Source organism: Telopea speciosissima, chromosome 7 (assembly GCF_018873765.1).
Source record: "Telopea speciosissima isolate NSW1024214 ecotype Mountain lineage chromosome 7, Tspe_v1, whole genome shotgun sequence".
Taxonomy (NCBI): domain Eukaryota; kingdom Viridiplantae; phylum Streptophyta; class Magnoliopsida; order Proteales; family Proteaceae; genus Telopea; species Telopea speciosissima.
The window spans coordinates 57,984,074-58,002,578 of NC_057922.1; the positions used below are offsets into that span (position 1 = coordinate 57,984,074).

At 39.2% G+C, this 18,505-nt stretch overlaps 3 protein-coding genes across 3 annotated transcripts in view; 2 read left to right on the forward strand and 1 right to left on the reverse strand.

The window, feature by feature from the left end:
- LOC122670062 (probable RNA-dependent RNA polymerase 5) overlaps positions 1 to 327 on the forward strand; it is a 105,372-nt gene extending 105,045 nt beyond the window's left edge. The window contains exon 18 of the mRNA XM_043867015.1: positions 18 to 327. Within this exon, the coding sequence (XP_043722950.1) occupies positions 18 to 254 (237 nt within the window). The 3' untranslated portion in view covers positions 255 to 327. The remainder of the gene's footprint in view (positions 1 to 17) is intronic.
- Positions 328 to 3,961: 3,634 nt separating this feature from the next.
- Positions 3,962 to 6,596, forward strand: LOC122666966 (probable pectinesterase 53). The gene is made up of 5 exons (XM_043863105.1): positions 3,962 to 4,358; positions 4,577 to 4,766; positions 4,866 to 5,072; positions 5,359 to 5,594; positions 6,431 to 6,596. Exons 1-5 carry the CDS (start codon positions 4,000 to 4,002, stop codon positions 6,579 to 6,581), a joined length of 1,143 nt encoding a protein of 380 aa, XP_043719040.1. The 5' UTR covers positions 3,962 to 3,999; the 3' UTR covers positions 6,582 to 6,596.
- Positions 6,597 to 16,261: 9,665 nt separating this feature from the next.
- Positions 16,262 to 18,111, reverse strand: LOC122669237 (protein IQ-domain 26-like). Its single transcript, XM_043865950.1, has 3 exons — positions 17,688 to 18,111; positions 17,253 to 17,459; positions 16,262 to 17,155 (listed from the first exon to the last, which is right to left on the reverse strand). Exons 1-3 carry the CDS (start codon positions 18,096 to 18,098, stop codon positions 16,472 to 16,474), a joined length of 1,302 nt encoding a protein of 433 aa, XP_043721885.1. The 5' UTR covers positions 18,099 to 18,111; the 3' UTR covers positions 16,262 to 16,471.
- Between the last annotated feature and the right edge of the window lie 394 nt (positions 18,112 to 18,505).

Consider the following 18,505-nt stretch of genomic DNA (forward strand, 5'->3'; position numbering starts at 1 on the left):
ACCGATCTTCAATGTAGGAATTATATCATGCTCCAGAATTCAGATCAAGTAAAAGGAATGAGGAAGAGATCTTCAATGATGCTCTTGCTATTTACCATCTAGCTTATGCTTATGCAAAGCAAATGAATGATGCTGCCAAGTGTAACGTCGTTTGGAAAATTGCTGGTCAAGCTCTTTGTAAGATTTACCTTAAAAAGCAGAATGATGAACCAATTTTGTGTTCAAAATCTGTTCTACGCGAGGTCTTGAACTAGCCCCAATCTTATCACATGAAAATTGTAAATATGAATATCTCATCTGATTGGAAGATTAGTTTTTCTATCTTTCTGAGTTAGGTAGTATTTTAGGCACAATATGAATTTAGTATTTTGTGTTGTCATTTAAAAAACTCATGAGTGAAAAACGAGAGTTAGCCATTTATGCTGTACATAATTATCGCATGCCCTGCCCATGTATGCTGTACATAATTATCGCATGCTGAGTCTGCAGTCATTGACTACATATTTGAAAGGGCTGGTTTTGCCAACAAAAAAAGTAGTGGCTCCCAAGCAAGCAACCTTATTAGATTGTTCGGGTTCTTGAAGGTTCCCACTAAATACCACAGAATATTAACGTGAATTGGAGCAAACAAAGGTTCTGTTTTTCACAGGATGGTAGTAGAAATGGCTGAATACCTATGCATTATGGGTGTCATGTTATGTGATTGGAGGGAATGAAAAAATCCTTGGCATTCAAAATTTTTGATGAATGTGGTGAAAATGTGACAAATAAGGACGAAGATAATAGTGAATACTGCCTGTTGGCCAAGTGAAATGATCTTCTCTCTCTTCCCTTGGGAGTTGGGAAGTCTGAGCCAACGGTTGGGGCAGAGATAAGGAAATCCAGTGATATAGGAGGTTCACCCGTTGGTGACCAGAGTATAATCTGGTTTTCTCTTTGGTCCAGTCCCCGGCACTGCCCAATCTACTGGTGGGCCCAAGAACTTGCTCGCTTTACTAGTTATTAGAGCACAGATCTTTCCCAGGGTTTGTAGAGAACATTTTTCTGTCCTACCAATTTAGTTCCTTCGCCTGATTTTCTGTGGTAGGTCACTTCCCGATAGCATAAGTGGAACTCTAAGGGCTACTTTCTCTATTACCTTTCCATTATTTGGCTGAGATTTTTGGTATTATGGACTAGTACGGGTATAGATAGATACTGTTCAACAAATACATTCTAGAAGGTGGATACCGTTTTATTTTGGTTTCCTTTCAGAGATATATAAATGTTATCATGCATGGCTATAATTAACAAATAAAAAATTCTTGATCAGCTAGGAAAAGAAATTAGCAACACAATGGGTAAATCTGTTTGTAATCGAGCTGTTGTTACCTCCTTTTTCTAACCCTGTCTCCTTCTGTTGATCATGTTGGAATAGGGGACAAAGTGAGTAATTTCACTTTTTGGCTTGGTTCAGTTGACTCTTTCACTTAGCTTGATAAATGGCTCACCTTGAGTTGAAGCCAACATAAGGTAAAACCTCGTGGTCTTTTGTTGTTGAAGCATCGAAAGGGGTCATCCAAGGGGAAGCTCACTCCTGGCTGAAAAACTGAAGTCCATGATGCTGGGGTTCCATGAGGAAAGGATAAAAAAATAGTTCCACATTGGGTATGACTGGGGAATGTGAGGGGGTTTATAGGTATTTGTGCACCTTCTCTTTAATGGCTAGCTTTTGACGGTGAGTTCTACCAAGGTCCCTAAGCAGTTGTATTAGAGTAAAGGTTGTGGCAAAACCAATATATGGGAACCTAGTGTGATCTCGGTAAACTCCATTGTGTGATTTCTCATATCCATTGTCCTGGTAAGGTTGTGTACATTTGACCCTCCCCAGACCCTGTTAAATGCGGGAGCCTTGTGCACTGAGTACGGTCTTTTGTTTTATCGTCAAGTGCATTCTTCCTTTTTCTATGCCCTTGGTCGTTGTCATTGTACACTAGTGAATTATTTTAAGATAGCTAAATAGAAAACCTTATTTTACTCTATAAGTGTTGATTCACTTTACAAAGTCTTTAGGGTTTGTTCCCTTCTTCCCCAGCTTGCCTTTTTTTTTGTGCCCTTGCTCTTTATCTTGTTGTCAAAGACTAAAAGGTCTCCTCCATTATGCTATGTTCTTGATTTTTCTCCTTGTTAGATACTTGAGCAATACATCAAAGTTCCAGAGCTCATGGAACACACTAAATCAAGCATTTTAACCTATCCCATACTAGACTGGTCCAATCTAGCGCTCATACACTAGATCGAACCCCATTAGGCATATAATAGACCACCACGTTTCTACAGCCGTCGTCCTTGGTGGCTTTCACTCTAGACGCCTCTCATTCTGGTGGTAGGTAGCCTTATCCAAGCGGTTTCACTCTGTCCCGGGGTTTTTTCCTAACGGCAGGTAGCCCTTTCTTGCAGCCTTCACTCTACTCTAGGTACCCTTTTCATGATTCGAACTCGTGACGTGGTGCCCAGCTTTGATACCAAATATTAAATACTTAACCAATACATCAACCTTTTTGGAAAATTCTTTTTCACCCTTAATTTAAAGAGTGTAGTGTTTTTTTCGTTTGTTTTTTTTTTTTTTTTTTTTTTTTTTTTTTTTTTTAAGAATATGATCAAGTGTAATCAAAAGAAGATTACTTCTCATTTTCACCATTTTGTTTACAAGAAGATGCACTCTTTATGGATCAAAATTATTCAAATATTGTGTTTTTTTTTTTTTTTTTTTTTAACCGTAATTTTGAAATGTGATAGGGTCTACTTCTCCTCAAACTTTTGACCTATGAGCACAAGCATTCATTTTTTTGTGCAAGGAGGGAGCAGTGCTCACCCTTTCAAGAAACCAACTTGTTATCTCTTGTTTGCTTATAATATTTAATGGGAGTATCTAAATGACACCACTATAGGTGCATTTAGAACTTGACACCTTCATTTAAATGTCTCTTGTCTTATTCTCAAAACATAATGTGTAACCATGCGCGGTTATAAGAGAATATCCTTTTATTAAACACAATTTTTTTTTTCTTCCATGTTGAATGAGGTTATATAGGTAAATTTCTCACGTGTATACAAGGATGGGTTTAGGATCAGTCCGGAAACTCCACTCCATCATCCCTTGTGTGGGATCCTTAATCTATCCAATAGTGAATTTGCCAAATAATTAATCTTACAGAAAAGTAATCTAATGATATAAAAGATTTCTAATTTAGTGTGACAAAATGCACGTTTTTGTATCCAAGATATGAACAGGTGGAGGGTCGACCTCAAAGATTTTTTTTTTTATTGGTTGGTAGATACTGTTAAGATTGTGAACCAAATTGGAGTTATGTCATTGTCATCACGAGGACTAGGACGATCAGTTCATCTCTCTTTTTTCGTACATTTTAAACTAATTAAAGGGGTAAGGCGGACATTGTGCGCGGTGCTCTATCTGGACTGCACAGGCTGCTACGGCAGCCCACCGTAAACGCTCATGATCTTAATTTTAGTGGGTCCTCCTTCACTTCAACCTCTGCAGCTCAGCTGTTACAAATCCTTGATGATGGATTGAAAAGCAGAGAGAGAGAGAGAGTACCATGAATCCATGTACGAATATATTCACTTTCATACACAAACAGAGAGAGTGGCATTCACGGATGCCAACAAGAAGAAGAAGTTAAGCTCGAGAAGGAATTTAAAAAAAAAGTTAAAACTAAATGTAAGATAGAAAATTCCTTCTCAATACAAAAAGTGCACCTAAAGGAGGTTGTCTTTGTGGCTCGTCAGCTCGTGTATTGTTTACCTGTGAGTCTCTGACCTCGACCTCTCCCTCTCCCTCTCCCTCTCCCTCCTTTAATTCCATTAGAAGAACCCGTGACTTTTCTCTCTCTTCCTCAAATATCCACCTAGAATGAGAAGAAACAAACTTATAGAAACCCTTTTCTTCCATTCTCTCTCTCTCTCTCTCTCTCTCTCTCTCTCTCTCTCTCTCTGAGAATGTCAAATTTTAAACAGAGTCTCTGTATTATATTCCTTCTTCTCCTCCTTAATTCAAGCCAAACACTATGTCACACCAAAGGAATTCGGCCAAAGAAGCCGGCAGGGAAGCGTTTATCACCAAATATAACCCATACCCAATTTGCAGAACAGCAATTCATGAAGTGGGTAAAGTTTGTTGGAAGTCTCAGACACTCCCTGTTCTCCACGGCAAAGAACAAACTCTTCCCTTCTTATACTCTTATCGTCCATAAGAACCCAGCAGCTGGAGATTTTACAACAATTCAAGCCGCCATCAATTCGCTTCCCTTTATTAATCTTGTGAGAGTTGTTATTAAGGTCAATGCAGGAGTATATACGTGAGTATCTTTAATTCTCTGTTTTTTTGTTTTTTTTTTCATGGATTTCAATTCTCTTCTGTTGTAGTTTTTTCTTATTTATTCTGATGAGATTAGTATTCTTACAATGAAGACAAAATTATGACTTTTTCTTTCTGTTGAAAGGCTATATGGAAATTAGATTGGATTCAAAATAATAATGTAGCAGTGGAATTGTCTTTTTTACATGAAATTTGCAGGGAGAAAGTGAATATACCACCATTGAAATCTTTCATAACCATAGAAGGAGCAGGTGCTGACAAAACCATAGTTCAATGGGGAGACACAGCTCAAACAATTGGGTCTAAAGGGCAGTCTATTGGTACCTTCAATTCTGCAACATTTGCAGTAAATTCCCCTTATTTCATAGCAAAAAACCTCACTTTTAAGGTAAATTCCAGTAGTTCTAACATCTATTTCTCTCTGTCCCTGCCTGTTCTGATATTAAATCTTAAATACAGATTGTAATTACAAAGTTTTGTGATGCAGAACACAACACCTCTTCCCCCACCAGGAGCTTCTGGAAAGCAAGCAGTAGCACTTAGGATATCAGCAGATACAGCAGCCTTTTGGGGTTGTAAATTCTTGGGAGCTCAAGACACACTGTATGATCACCTGGGCAGACACTATTACAAGGATTGCTATATTGAAGGTTCTGTGGATTTCATCTTTGGCAATGGTCTCTCTCTTTATGAGGTTTGTTTGGTTCTCAAATTTTTCCCTTTTATGAAATGAATTATTTGGAACTTAATTTCCATCAATTTCAAGCAAATTAGTAGAGGGTTTTCTCTTTCTCATCTCTCTCTTTTTAGAGATCTCCCAAGTTCTGAACCCTTAGTAGGCATTGGCATGGCATTGGAAATGGAAACTCCAATGTGGTTAAAACGGGGCTACAAGGATCATTGCCAAGCCCATTAAAGTACATTTTTAATTATAATTGAAATGGAGAGAATAAGATTTAGTACTATTCGTTTGACTGCAGGGTTGTCATGTGCATGCAATAGCTCAAAACTATGGGGCACTCACAGCACAAGGAAGGGGAAGTCTGCTAGAAGACACAGGGTTCTCTTTTGTGAACTGTAAGGTCACGGGTTCAGGAGCTCTATATCTTGGTAGGGCATGGGGTACCTTCTCTAGGGTTGTCTTTGCTTATACATATATGGACGATATTATCCTTCCCAAAGGCTGGTATAACTGGGGAGACCCCAACAGGGAAATGTAAGTAATACCAAAAACCCATCTCCCCCTTCCTTTATGTCTCTCTTCATTTTCTTTTTGTCTTTGCTAATTTTTTTTCTTTCTTCTGCGGATAACTTCTGTGTTACATGCTGCCATGGTTCTAAGTATCGTATCCGGCGATACATACTAGTTTTGCTAGTCACCGATAGTGATATCGTGCCGATATAGGGGTAAAATAGTCAGAAAATTCAGGGGTAATTTTGTCCGATACAGCCGATCCAGGCCAATACCGTATTGATATCGCATCGGTTTTGCAGGTTGGAGATAACCCTTTTGATACCGTGCACTAAAACCATGGATGCTACCCCATTCAAACCATCAGATTGGAATCCTATAAATCTAATCAAATGGATTCCAATCCAAGAATATCAATTGATGCCCTCCCCATATTTAGAACTAGCTTCCAATATTAAAATCCTGTTAGTCTGGGCGGCACCGACCCTTCCACTCAAATTTCACAGTGGCAGTAGTAGGGAACTAGAAAGTTTGTCTAACCCTTTTCTTACTGTTCTCTGATTCCTTCTCTTTTCCTTCCCATTCTCTCTCTCCCATGCTCGCCTTCTGTGTTGGAGCACACGTGTAATGCACTTTCTAACTATTTTCCTTCATGGGCTTCTCAGTGTGTAAGAGGTGATAAATAAAGCAGATAAGATTCCAAAAAAATATAAACCAACCCCCTACCTAACTCCAAATTTGATTGTTTGTCTGCAAGTATGACTGTGTGATGGGTTGGTTCGGGTTTGAATTTGATTTGATTTGGTTTGGTTTGATTTGGATTCGGTTCTCCAACGTTGTTTATATCTAATATTTCACAGGACCGTATTCTATGGACAGTATAAGTGCACTGGACCAGGAGCAATCAATGCAGGAAGAGTTGTATGGTCGAGAGAATTGACTGATGAAGAGGCCAAGCCTTTTATTTCTCTGAGCTTCATTGACGGATCAGAGTGGATCAATTTGTTATAGAGGGGGTGGCTTCTCTTTCTTAATTTCTTTGCCCTGCTCCCTACTACTCCCTGGTGTAAAATGATGGCTTCAATAATAATTTTTAGTGATAATTTTGTTTACAACCATTCTCTGATGAAGTTTGATGTTTCACATATATGTAATCATGGTTTTAAGAATCAGGAATTAGAGACTCATATCGGTTAATCGGTTTATTTGGATTAGAATCGACCGTGATCTATCCCCCGGAGGATTCCGGCTAATTCCTGCAAATTTTACTTCGATTCTGACTAATTCTAACTGATTCTGACCCATTCAGGTTTCGGATCACTGATTGATTTGATTTATAGATTCTATTTTTTTGAAATAAGACCTACAGATTTCTCAATGGTCAAATCTCGGCCCATAGATGGTAACAACGAGCCCAACTTTTCTATTGATTTTATTTCCTTTACGGAAATAACAAACTTGGTAGCTATGGTCACATCTCGGCCCATAAACGGTAACAACGAGCCCAACTTTTCTATTGATTTTATTTTCTTTACGGAAATAATAAACTTGGTAGCCATGTTGATCCTCTGTCATATGATCAATACATCACTCTCACGAAACTTTGTATGTGATAGGACCTATAGATTTGTCATTTGTCAAATCTCGGCCCATAAACGGTAACAACGAGCCCAACTTTTCTATTGATTTTATTTCCTTTAAGGAAATAACAAACTTGGTAGCCATGTTGATCCTCTGTCATACGATCAATACACCACCCTCACGAAACTTTGCATGTGATAGGACCTATAGATTTCTCAATCGTCAAATCTCGGCCCATCAACGGTAACAACGAACCCAACGTTTCTATTGATTTTATTTCCTTTACGGAAATAACAAACTTGGCAGCCATGTTGATCCTCTGTCATATGATCAATACACCACCCTCACGAAACTTTGTATGTGATAGGACCTACAGATTTCTCAATGGTCAAATCTCGGCCCATAAACGGTAACAACGAGCCCAACTGTTCTATTGATTTTATTTCCTTTAAGGAAATAACAAACTCGGTACCCATGTTGATCCTCTGTCATATGATCAATACACCACCCTCAACCCCCCCCCCCCCTCAAAAAAAAAAAAAATCTCTCCAATGTACCAGACCAAACGAAATTGTTTGGCCCTTCACAGGGCTACACCAATTGAGTCCTAGGCTCTAACCCTAGATGGCGACTCCACTTCATATCATTGCATGACCCCCATCCCCTGATAATTGACATCAAGAAGACTCCTTCCTTCTCTCCATCGAGGAATATATCCTACGCGTTACGGCGCAACGGGAACGAATCCTCACAGTGCCCACACCGGACATACCGCAAACCCATGTCCAACCTAATGCAGCATTTAGTTTCTACTTGATAATAATTATGATATGAGATGCTAAATGTATATGATTAATCATTATCATGGCGATCACGGACCCAACAATTCCATCGGCACCTAGATCCCATATATGACCAATAACTAACATGGCGATTACGGGCCCGGTATTCCCCTCGGCACCCTAATACCATTGCACATCACATACACGTAACTCACATATCATTTCACAATTTTAAGCAAGCATAGATAACTCATAGCATACAGACATTTCAACATATATAGTGAGTGTTAGACAATAAGTCTTCATAAAGTAGGCATACAGCATTAAACAATTAAGTGAACGCATCATACACGACGTCCATGCATAGAAACACTCCAAAAATAAATCAAGATCCAATCCCCACTCACCTGTCATCTCAACTCAGTGATTCTAACTAAAATCCGATTCTTGCACGTACCCGTACAACCTCTTTGGACACTTGTAGTTGCCTAATTTAACATGTTTAGAAGATGTTAATAGTTCTAGCCAACCCCTATTAAAATCCCTCGAAACCCTATTTAATCATCTTCGTAGTAGGCGAGGTTACCAGAGTAAATGCAGTTCTACTAAAGCTGTCAATGCACAATAGCCAGATTTGAACTCACTTTCTAGGGTCTTCCCACCCAATCGGGTCAAAGGTTTCTTCATATAAAATGTAACCCTTTAAGTCTATTTTACAACACATTTCGAATCGCATCATTTAGTTATGTATCGACCGAGTTATGACCGAAATAGCGGGCAGAGGTCAATCTGACCTACAGGAACAATTGTGCCTGTAGCAGATGCAGGTCTGAAGGGTGTTCCTGGCGGTGACTGGCAGAGAGGGACCAACAAGAGCCTCTGGAAGATAGGCTTCAAGTGGCCTTCCTGCCGGTCCCCTTGTTAATATTTGTCGGTGCAGCCCAATCATGCCCGAGAAGCTGTGAAACAGCTAGGGCTTGGGTCTTAGGTCTCCTTCAAGTTCATTTGAGCTATGAGAGGTATTTGGGTGGTCTAATTGGTCTTTCTACACCTATAGAATGGTTATCCATCCCTTGATTAGCCCCAATTTGAAGTGTGTGCAAAACCAATTAGATTTTGGTTCAAAAACTCCATTTTTGAATGGTTTCCTCCATGGAAGGTGTTGGTTTTCAATGGAGGAACGTTGGAAGACGTTTGAGGGAGTGAACACACCCCAATTAAGGCATTAAACATGCCTCAACTGAAATCCTAAGGTCCTACCCATGAATCCCCAAACAAAAACCCAACATCCCACTAAAACAAGGGAAATGGAGGGAGAGAGAGACTTACCAAGGCAAGGCAAACTCGAGCAAGGGTGTTTCCTCCTCCTTTCCTTTTTCTTCTTCTCTCCTTCTTCTCCTCTACGGTTCTCTCCCTTTGGTGAGAAAAAAAAAAAAAAGGGTTAGAATGTGGAATTCCCACTAGACCTCACTTCACTAAGGCCCGTTTGGCTGCCCCACTATAATGCACTTCTTAAAATCACATTAAACTCCTAGTTTGGTTAGGTGGACCCACTCATATGGTTTCGCAAGGAGTGTGATAGTACAGGTACACCTCGCCCTTCATGGGACTACAGAGAATGGGTCTCATTCATGGACAGGTGGGGTCCATGTCCATTTAATCCAGTTTTAAAGTTTAAATGGTCTATTTTGACTCGGATCAAGCCGAGACTTTCTCCAGTATATTCGTACACTTTCGAGGACATTGATGCTATGGATCATATGCATCAAATGTCATTAGCTATCATGCATGGTTGAATTTGATTATTCATGATTAGCCACTTATTACTAATCATCTAGACGGGAATTTGAATACCCCTCCCGACTGACTTCACACTACGGCACGTGCACAGAGGGTAGTCGACAATTCTACCACAGTAAATGTATTTCTTGTCCTTTCCATTAATAATTCTATCTTCGACTGCTATAGTCCAAGGTCACCGGTGTCGATAGTTGCCGGTACTGCAACACTTATTATTCAAATTTCAAATTAGCCCGGATTTTTTGATACTGGTGTAACATCTAGAACTCCTCGCTCTTTATCTTCACATGAGCGCTCGGCCCCAGGTTTTTTTTTTTGGCCTTCTCTTCCTAGTCATTTCATCTTTAGATTCATAGACGGTGCTCGGGTTGCCACTGTTCATAGCACTGGTAGGGGAGTGCTCTTTCAGGACAGTTTTGGGCGTTCTAGGGGCCAAATGTAAAGCTTGTTTTGGTTTTTCGGCCTCATCAGTAGAGGCAGATGCGATTCGTGAAACTCTTCTTCTTGTCTAAAGCTTTGGATTTTTCGTCGTTGGTGATCTCTTCGGACTTCCTTCTAGTTGTCTTGGTGTTGCAAGCTTCTTTAGACCGGATCATGACGACTAATGTTATAATAGATGATATTCTGTTTCTATATGCTGTATTTTCTTCTGTTGTTTTTGTTTTAGAGTGTGGCCGTCGTCAGCACTCCCATGAGTCTGTCTCTTTCTTCTCCATATGAAAAGACACATCTGCCCCCTTATTTTGAGGAGTGAGATAGATACATGAGAATAGAATGTTGGCGTAGGTCACCCTCCCAGTCTAGACTACTTCCCACATATACATATCCCTATATCAAATGATCAATGGGCCCAAATTTTGTGGGCATGTGAGGCTCACAACATTTCTCCGACCTCATACGTAGTTTCAACCCTTGATATAAATGGATCTGATCTCATGGTGTACGAGTCAATTAAAAGGTAACAGATTTTTTAAAGTGAAAAATATGGATTGTCTAAGCGGGTAAATGATTCGGTTTTGAACCCCAAAGCTTCTGGCAACCAAAATTGAATATGTGTGTATAGATTTAGTGCACGGTATCGGTGTCAGTATCGGTATCAGATCAAATATCGATCTGTTCCAAAACTGATACTAATACCGATACATTATCGACTGTATCGAACAATGGTGATGTGGTCCCCTTAAGTTTTTATATTAATAGTTATTTACAAAGGGGAAAATTGGAAAAAGAAAAAAAATTAAATAGTCACTTTAATTATAGTCTGGTTTAAGGTAGGATCGTGATCCTCTACGGCATGCCTGTCCATAACAGTTAGAGCAGCGCACTAATGAGGCTAAGTGCAATGACCGCCTTACTCCCGGTCGGGCAAGGCGCTAGGGTAGGGGTAAAGCGATCATTGCACCATGCCTCATCAGTGCGTCGCTCTGGCCGCTATGGGCAGGTGCGCCGTAGAAGATCTCAATTGTTTAAGGTATCCCAAACATGGTTCTAGTACACGGTATCGGATCAGGTATTGGTCACTTGCAAAACTAATATGATACCGATACGGTATTGGAATGGATTGACTGTATCGAACAAAATTACCCCTAAATATCCTTTAAAATGAGTATTTTAATCATTTAACCTTTTGTTCGTACCATGTCACCGATATGATAACGGCATAGTATGTCAGTATTAGGATCGGCTACTTGCAAAATCGATACGTATCACCCAATACGAATGATACAATACCGATACTTAGAACCATGATCCCAAACACAATATGTGAAACGTCCGATACTTGAGCGACAATTTGTCAAAACAGTAGGTACCCTGGATGCCATTTACCTTTCGGTTTTTATACTATTTCACCCTAAAACTATGGTAAGTTGGTAACATTGATCCGATATCAGTTAGGAATCCATATTGAATCCGCCAATACTTCCAAGCCTTTGATTGGGCATCTATTTAGAGGCATGTTCAGCTATCACAGTTTCAATTTGGCTTTTTGTTTTGGTTTTTTTTTTTTTTTTTTTTCTCAAAGACAAACGAAAGCAGATCAAGCGATATTTTCTGCTTCCTGCCTCTGAAATTTCGAATCAAAACGCAAAGGTAGAAGAAGCTTCATTTGATTGAGAGAGAGACAGAGAGAGACAGAGAGAGAGAGTTGACTAAATTTGCAATATTTGACCAAAGAAACGTTACTTTCCACTTTCCACCCTTTTCAAATCAAATTATCAAAGGATAAGAATGGCATTCAAAATTCAAACTTTGAAATTAAAAAATAATAAGGTAAGAGGGAAACAGCTCCTCGATTTTCGTTAATTAAGTTGTTAAAAACTTAAAACTGAATTAATTAAGAAGATAACAACACCCTTATAATATTATTAACAATGATCTCTAAACCTCGTTTTATATCTTAAAAGTTTTCAACGTAAGTACTAAGGAAAGCCCCTAGGCCGAACGCCCCACACCGGAACCCACTCCATTCCCTTTCCCATTATCTCGTACGAAGAGTTTTTTGTTTTTTGTTTTTTGTTTTTTTTCAAATAAAAATTAAAAAAAAGCTTTCAAAGTAAAAGGAAGGAATTGTGCAGCCTTAGGAGGAGAAGGAAAGGATTAAGATGCAATTTTGGTGCATGAACGTCATTAGTCCCTGATTTTTTAATGAATCGGTTTTAAACTTTTGATTGGTTATAGCCGCATAGGGTCAGTCAGGCCACATATCATAGGCCCACGAGGCTGTTCTTGTCATTTCGTTCAAAAGTAATGCAAGATGCAATAACCTTTAGGTATGGATCAATGTCATGGTTTGATTTATCAAAAAAAACAAAAAATGTCATGGTTTGAGAGATCGGTATCTGGCGATATGCATCGGTTTTGCAATTGACCAATCTTGATACCGTGTCTATATTGTATTGGTGATACGGTACAGACAAGGGGTAAAATGGTTAAAAAATAAATTTTTAAAGGAAATTTAGTGATAATTTTTCCGATACAACAGATCTGTGCTGATACGATCTGATACCATATCGATTTCCGAGTTTATTGATACCTGTTCTAATACTGTGCACTAAAACCATGATCAAGGTTTTAAAACAAAAAAAAAATCGAAATCGAATTGGTGAGTGCGAAGTGCTGGCATAAATCCAAGGAGAGGTCAATATTAAATCAACCAATAGGATAGGAATGATGATTTTATTTTAGTATTGGATTGGTGAAGTTGGATACATAAGGTATTGATTTTGCCGATGACTCATACCACTACCAATAAAATAAATAAATAAAAACCCAGTGCATCATGTGTACGAGCCTCTGCAAGGGTCATAATGTACGTAATCTTACCTCAGCTTTAGGATGTTACTGTTCCAAAATACTCGCACCCATGATCACTTGTTACAATCGAGCAACCTTACCATTGCACAAGGTCTACCCTCACGGTATATACCTCTCCCAATCCCTGTTTAGAAATGAGAGAGAGACCTCACAAGTAAGAGGAGTTGATCTCTCTCTCTCTCTCTCTCTCTTTTGATGAAGAATCACTCTCTCACTCTCTCACTCTCTCACTCAGGAGAATTGGAGTAGAAGCCTCGAAGTAGAGGAGGGAGAATGATGATTTAGTCAAACCAAATAGTCAAATACCAAACACCAACACCAAATACCAACACTAAAAGCAAAGACGAGGAACATGGTGTGCACTTTTACAAGGATTTGATTTTTGATTGGGTTGGAGTAAGAGCAAAGAGCATAGAAATGTAAGCCATTAAAGTATTTTTTTAATTAAAACCTTTTGCTTTGGAATATTTACAAAACATCATCGAATTCCCTTTAGTCTAGCCCTCTACTCCCCAAAAGTTAGGCATTTGTTTGCTTCAAATCAAATCCTTACCATTACCTTATTCGATTCGAAACCTAAAACTACATCTAAACCAATTTAGATCCCCTACTGCTGAGTTGCCTCGCAGGATCGTGCTGTCAATATATGATGAGACATGCAATGATCGTCTTACCCTCACTCGGGCAAGACGCTTGGACAGGGGTTAGACAGTCATTGCGTGCCTCGCCGTGTCTTGACAGCACGGTCCTGCCGGGTAGCTCGATAGTTGAGGATCTCCCTCCCATTCTTAATCTTCTAAAAATATTTGCAAAGTAACCGTTCTTGCGACTTTGGTGGAGGTGGGTGCCTAGATACCCTCTCTTTCATGGTTTTAGGGATTGATAGTGGATCGACAGAACCATCCAGTGATCCAGATCGGATCGGTATTGGTCATGGGCAAATTTTGTTCTGGAGAAATTCTGTACCGATGGATCGATATAGATCAAAGGTAAAAAAATCATTTTAAGTAAAAATCAGGAGTAAATCTGTTATGTGCCTAATGGAGATCAATTTAGTGTATACACGCGTTCAAACAACTTTGAACCTTTTAGCGTATAGATAAAGTACCTAATATTGATATCAGTGCTAGAAAGGACTACCAGCCCTTAAGAAAGGAAAAAAATAATCCTCTCTAATTCCCTAAGGCCAGGTTTCTTTAGAGGGGTTTATGAGGTGGGAGAGTTGTGGGATTACTGACGGGTGGGTCCCATGTATTTGGAAAAGTAAAGAGTAGAGATGTAAACGGATCGAATTCGGTCAGATAGTGGCATTATCATATTCATATCCGATTATATTCGGACGGATTCGGATAATATCTTATCGATTTTCGGACGAATTCAGATAGTTTTCGGATAGTGGTTTTTTGAATACAGATTCTCCTAAATGGATATGAAACAGATTCTCCTAAATGAATATGAACTCGGATCGAATACAAATTTTCAACTATCCATTGACATCTTTACCGCTTTTTTTTATTACTATTTATGAGAGTTAGGGTTGAGACTTGAGAGTTCAGCAAGTACCCTTTCTTCTACTTTTCTTAGTCTTTGATTTTCTTAGGTTTTTCACTTTTGATTTTATCTTGTATTTATTTTAATACATATGTGATTCCATGTATCACAATGCATAAAACAATATATATAAACTAATAGAAAATCTAGAAAAAAGAATCACATTATCTTAACTTATAAAATTATAAAAATAAGATAACAAAATCCAATAAGGTAACTTAAAACAATAGACCGACAGATTTATGTATTTTTGACATTTTATTATCATTGATTGCTAAACGAATCGGATAATAATCGATCGGATAGGGGGATTATCATATTCGTATCCGGTAAGTTTTCGGATAGATTCGGATTCTCTAGACGGATATGAATGCGGATCGAATACAAATTTTCGAATATCCGTTGACATCCTCAGTAAAGAGTTGATGGATTACTGTAGCATTCCATGGGAAAGTTGTAAAATCCCACGTATTTCATGGGACTTTGTAAAGCCAAGGGGTGGGAAAATTATGGGATTTGCAATGCCATGTCAGTAGACAATGGTAATGATTATGTTCCCAACATTATCTCAGCATTCCCACCCCCTTGCAAACAAATAGCCTGGGGTGGGATTGTTGCATTGCCATGCCAACATTTTACCACAACTTTGCCACCCCTTGCAAACTATTCCGCTAATTTAGAAGAGACTTAGGTAGGGTGGAAAAATACTGGCGTGGCACTTCAAATTCCCACTCAAATCTTTTTTGGTTATCCTAGGGCGTTGAACTTACAAAAACTCATAAAACATCATTAAATGATTTGTCATGTGGTACTTCAAAATCTCACCTTTGGGGAAAAGTAATTTTATCTCAGCATTTTCACCTCAATAATCCTTACCAACATGTGTGTCCCATCTTCCCAACAATCCCACCCCACCTACCCCTCTAAACAAACGGGGGCTAAAAGTTCAATGCAGTGCAATTCAGGGTGGAAAGATTGACACCTGACAGGCGCGACATCAAACAGTGCTAAGCTCGAGAAAAACAAAAAAACTAGGTCAAGTGTCGACTTCTCCACCCCAAACTGCACCGCACTCCACCTTTGGAGAATTGGAGAGGATTTGAATCCCAAAACCATAGTTCATAAAAGACTTGAACTACATTTGATGAAGCCCAAGATATATGTTTTTGCTCTAAAGAGACTCTTTTTGTATAGCTCTAGCTAGGAATCTTGCTAAGTATGGTCAACTTAAGAACACTGTATATGTTTCGAATTTCTAATATTATATCCTGTCTTTTAACCATCAAAAAAAAAAAAAAAAAATCACAATGGTTTTACTCATCATTTTTTGACAAGACATCGTGGGAGAGAGATGGGAGATAGGTATATTTTCTAGCATAGTAAACCACTAGCATACCCAATCTTTTCCCAAATATTATATTTTGTAAAGGTTCATCTCTAATCACTGTTTTGTTTTTTGCTTATTAAATCGGATGATGGACCCAACAATAATGGTATGTACCACACTATGCCCAGCACGTGAGCCACATCAGTTTGCTGTCCATTGCAGATGAGATTAGTATTGAGAGCCAACAATGTCCATCTTTTCCCCCAAAAGAAATTCTCATTATTCAGATTTACCAGAGGGACGAAGCAAAGAAAGAGCAAAAATTAAAATTGCAGTAATGAACAAAGTATAATGGCAATTTTGTGCTTGATTCTTCGTTTCATTTCCATTAAACATATACGAAAAAAAAAACATTGATTTCAACTAAAAAATCATCACTCCTCACAAATTCACAATTGGATGCAATCATGTTTGAGAACATTTTTAATTTCCTCTTTACAAACACACATTTTCGTGTTCTAATCATCTACTCTACCATTTCTTCTCTACCATCTCCTCTGCAAGTACTCCCTCTCTGAATCTCTTACAAATTCAACAGACTTGTCAAGCCTACCTATTACTGAGTTCTTAAAATGGAAAGGATCTTGAACCTGAGAAGAAGACCTCTGCATTCGAACTCCACTTAAACTAGCCCTCGATTCAACCATCTCATTCAGAGATAGCTTCTTCTTCGGACCTGGTTCTGGTCTCTGTTTCGGGGCACTGTAAGACCTCACTTTGGCCCTGAACGATTGTGTGTTCGCCATGTAATTGGGGAAATTGGAGTAACTCCTGAAGAAGCTATCTGCGCACACACTCTTAGCAGGCGTCACCGGTGCATTCGATCCACCTGAATTTGCAAAACGAGGAGTGCTCTGTGCTGTGGAAAACCTACATTCATCTCCCGTTAAAACCCAATCGAAATCTTGGTAGTTTCGGCCCTCAGGTATGGAGAGACGACCTGGAATTTGACATGGCAGAGGAGATGATATCGTTTGGTAAGAAGGGTCTTCACCAGAATCCCACATTGATGCGTTAGTTCTACGAGATCTTGACCTTGGCCTGCAAGTATCCATTTCTACAATTTTTGGGCTTTCATCCAAGTTGTTAATGGCACTCTCCAATGATGCCGATAGCCTTCTACTGTGGATTGATGCCGTGTGCTCGCTTCTTGTTTCATCGAATCTTTCCTGAAAGTTTTAATTCAAAGAGAAACAATTTTAATTTGTTTGTGAAAAAACAATCTAATGGATTTTATATGTAAAAAAAAAAAAATTTGAAACTTACAATGGATTTACGAGGTCGGAGTTCTGGTTGAAACCTGTGGTCATTGTAGAGAGAACTACGAGCTCTCTGCGACCGAACAGTCGCTTGGGCTCTTATAAGAGCTTGCATACTCTGAAGAGTTGCAGCTGCTTGCTTCCGCACAAGGTAACCTCTAACATGAGCTTGTAACTTCACCAGCCCTTTTAAAGCTCGACGGGCCTTCTTGGCCTGCAACAAACACAACAAATTAAGTAACAAGCAGAGAAGGTGAATGTGAATCTGAAGGTAAACCCTGCTAATTCTCTGTGCAGACATATCTACAAGCACCCATCGACCCTCAAGCAAACCAGGATTTCAAAGAACGAAATAAAAGAATGGAGTAGCAGAAGAATTTAAATTCGCCTCAGTTCTAGCCCTTTTTAAGTTTAAAGGCGAAAAAATCAAAAACCCACTTACCAAATATCCCCTGAAGACAGTCTGAATCTTCACTGCAGCCCATTTCTCCCGTCCACCACCAAACATAGTCCCTCTACCCTGGCTAGTAAGTCTCACCACAGCGACCGCCGCTTGTGCAGCGGCAACGGCAGCGTCAGCTGCTGCAGCCGTGGCCGCAGCCACTGCAATTGCGTGCTTGTTCTGTTCTCTCTCGGTTTCATTGTAATAAGATCTCACCCAAGCAACCTCCGCTCCAGGTATGTTCGCCGGAATACTTGCTGGGATCTGACCGGCCACACTAGAATCTCTTCCCGACTTGCCAAAACTCCACCTTTTCTTATCTTTATGGTCACCGTTGTTAGAGATCTCCTTCTGTTCCTTCTCTTTCTTCATCCCCAACAGGTTCCTGAACCATCTCGTCGCTCTTCCCATTTTCCTACAGAGCGAAAAGATGATAACTCGATAAGGAGAGAAAATGAGAAGGAGAAACGGACCAAAATCGAGTTCTTATTAGGAGCTTTCCTCCATTTTTCAAACTTGCAATAGGGAATAAGGGAACTGATGCAGTAAAAGCTTAAAATATAAAGATTAGGATTGTAAATGAGAGAAAAAAGAAGAATATGGGAAACTGTCGGCTGTCACCGCCTCGTGAAGGGAACTTACATTACAAGACAAAAGGATATCACAGAAAGATGCAGAGATTTTGCAAAATAAAAAGCTCGAAAAACAAATTAAAACAGATATGTATGTACATTGCAGAAGAAACCCATTACAGAAAGACCAAGTTCTTACCTTCTCAAATTCAAAAATAACTCGAAATTTTCACCATTCTCCTCCAA

Bases quoted from the DNA above. Each gene is read 5' to 3' on its own strand.
- LOC122669237 (XM_043865950.1), bottom strand. From the start codon at position 18,098: ATGGGAAGAGCGACGAGATGGTTCAGGAACCTGTTGGGGATGAAGAAA. The intron at 17,460-17,687 runs GTAAGTGGGTTT...TGTTTGTTGCAG, and splicing joins CTGTCTTCAGGGGATATTTG to GCCAAGAAGGCCCGTCGAGC. The intron at 17,156-17,252 runs GTAAGTTTCAAA...TAAAACTTTCAG, and splicing joins TCCGACCTCGTAAATCCATT to GAAAGATTCGATGAAACAAG.
- LOC122666966 (XM_043863105.1), top strand. From the start codon at position 4,000: ATGTCAAATTTTAAACAGAGTCTCTGTATTATATTCCTTCTTCTCCTC. The intron at 5,073-5,358 runs GTTTGTTTGGTT...GTTTGACTGCAG, and splicing joins ATGGTCTCTCTCTTTATGAG to GGTTGTCATGTGCATGCAAT. The intron at 5,595-6,430 runs GTAAGTAATACC...AATATTTCACAG, and splicing joins GGAGACCCCAACAGGGAAAT to GACCGTATTCTATGGACAGT.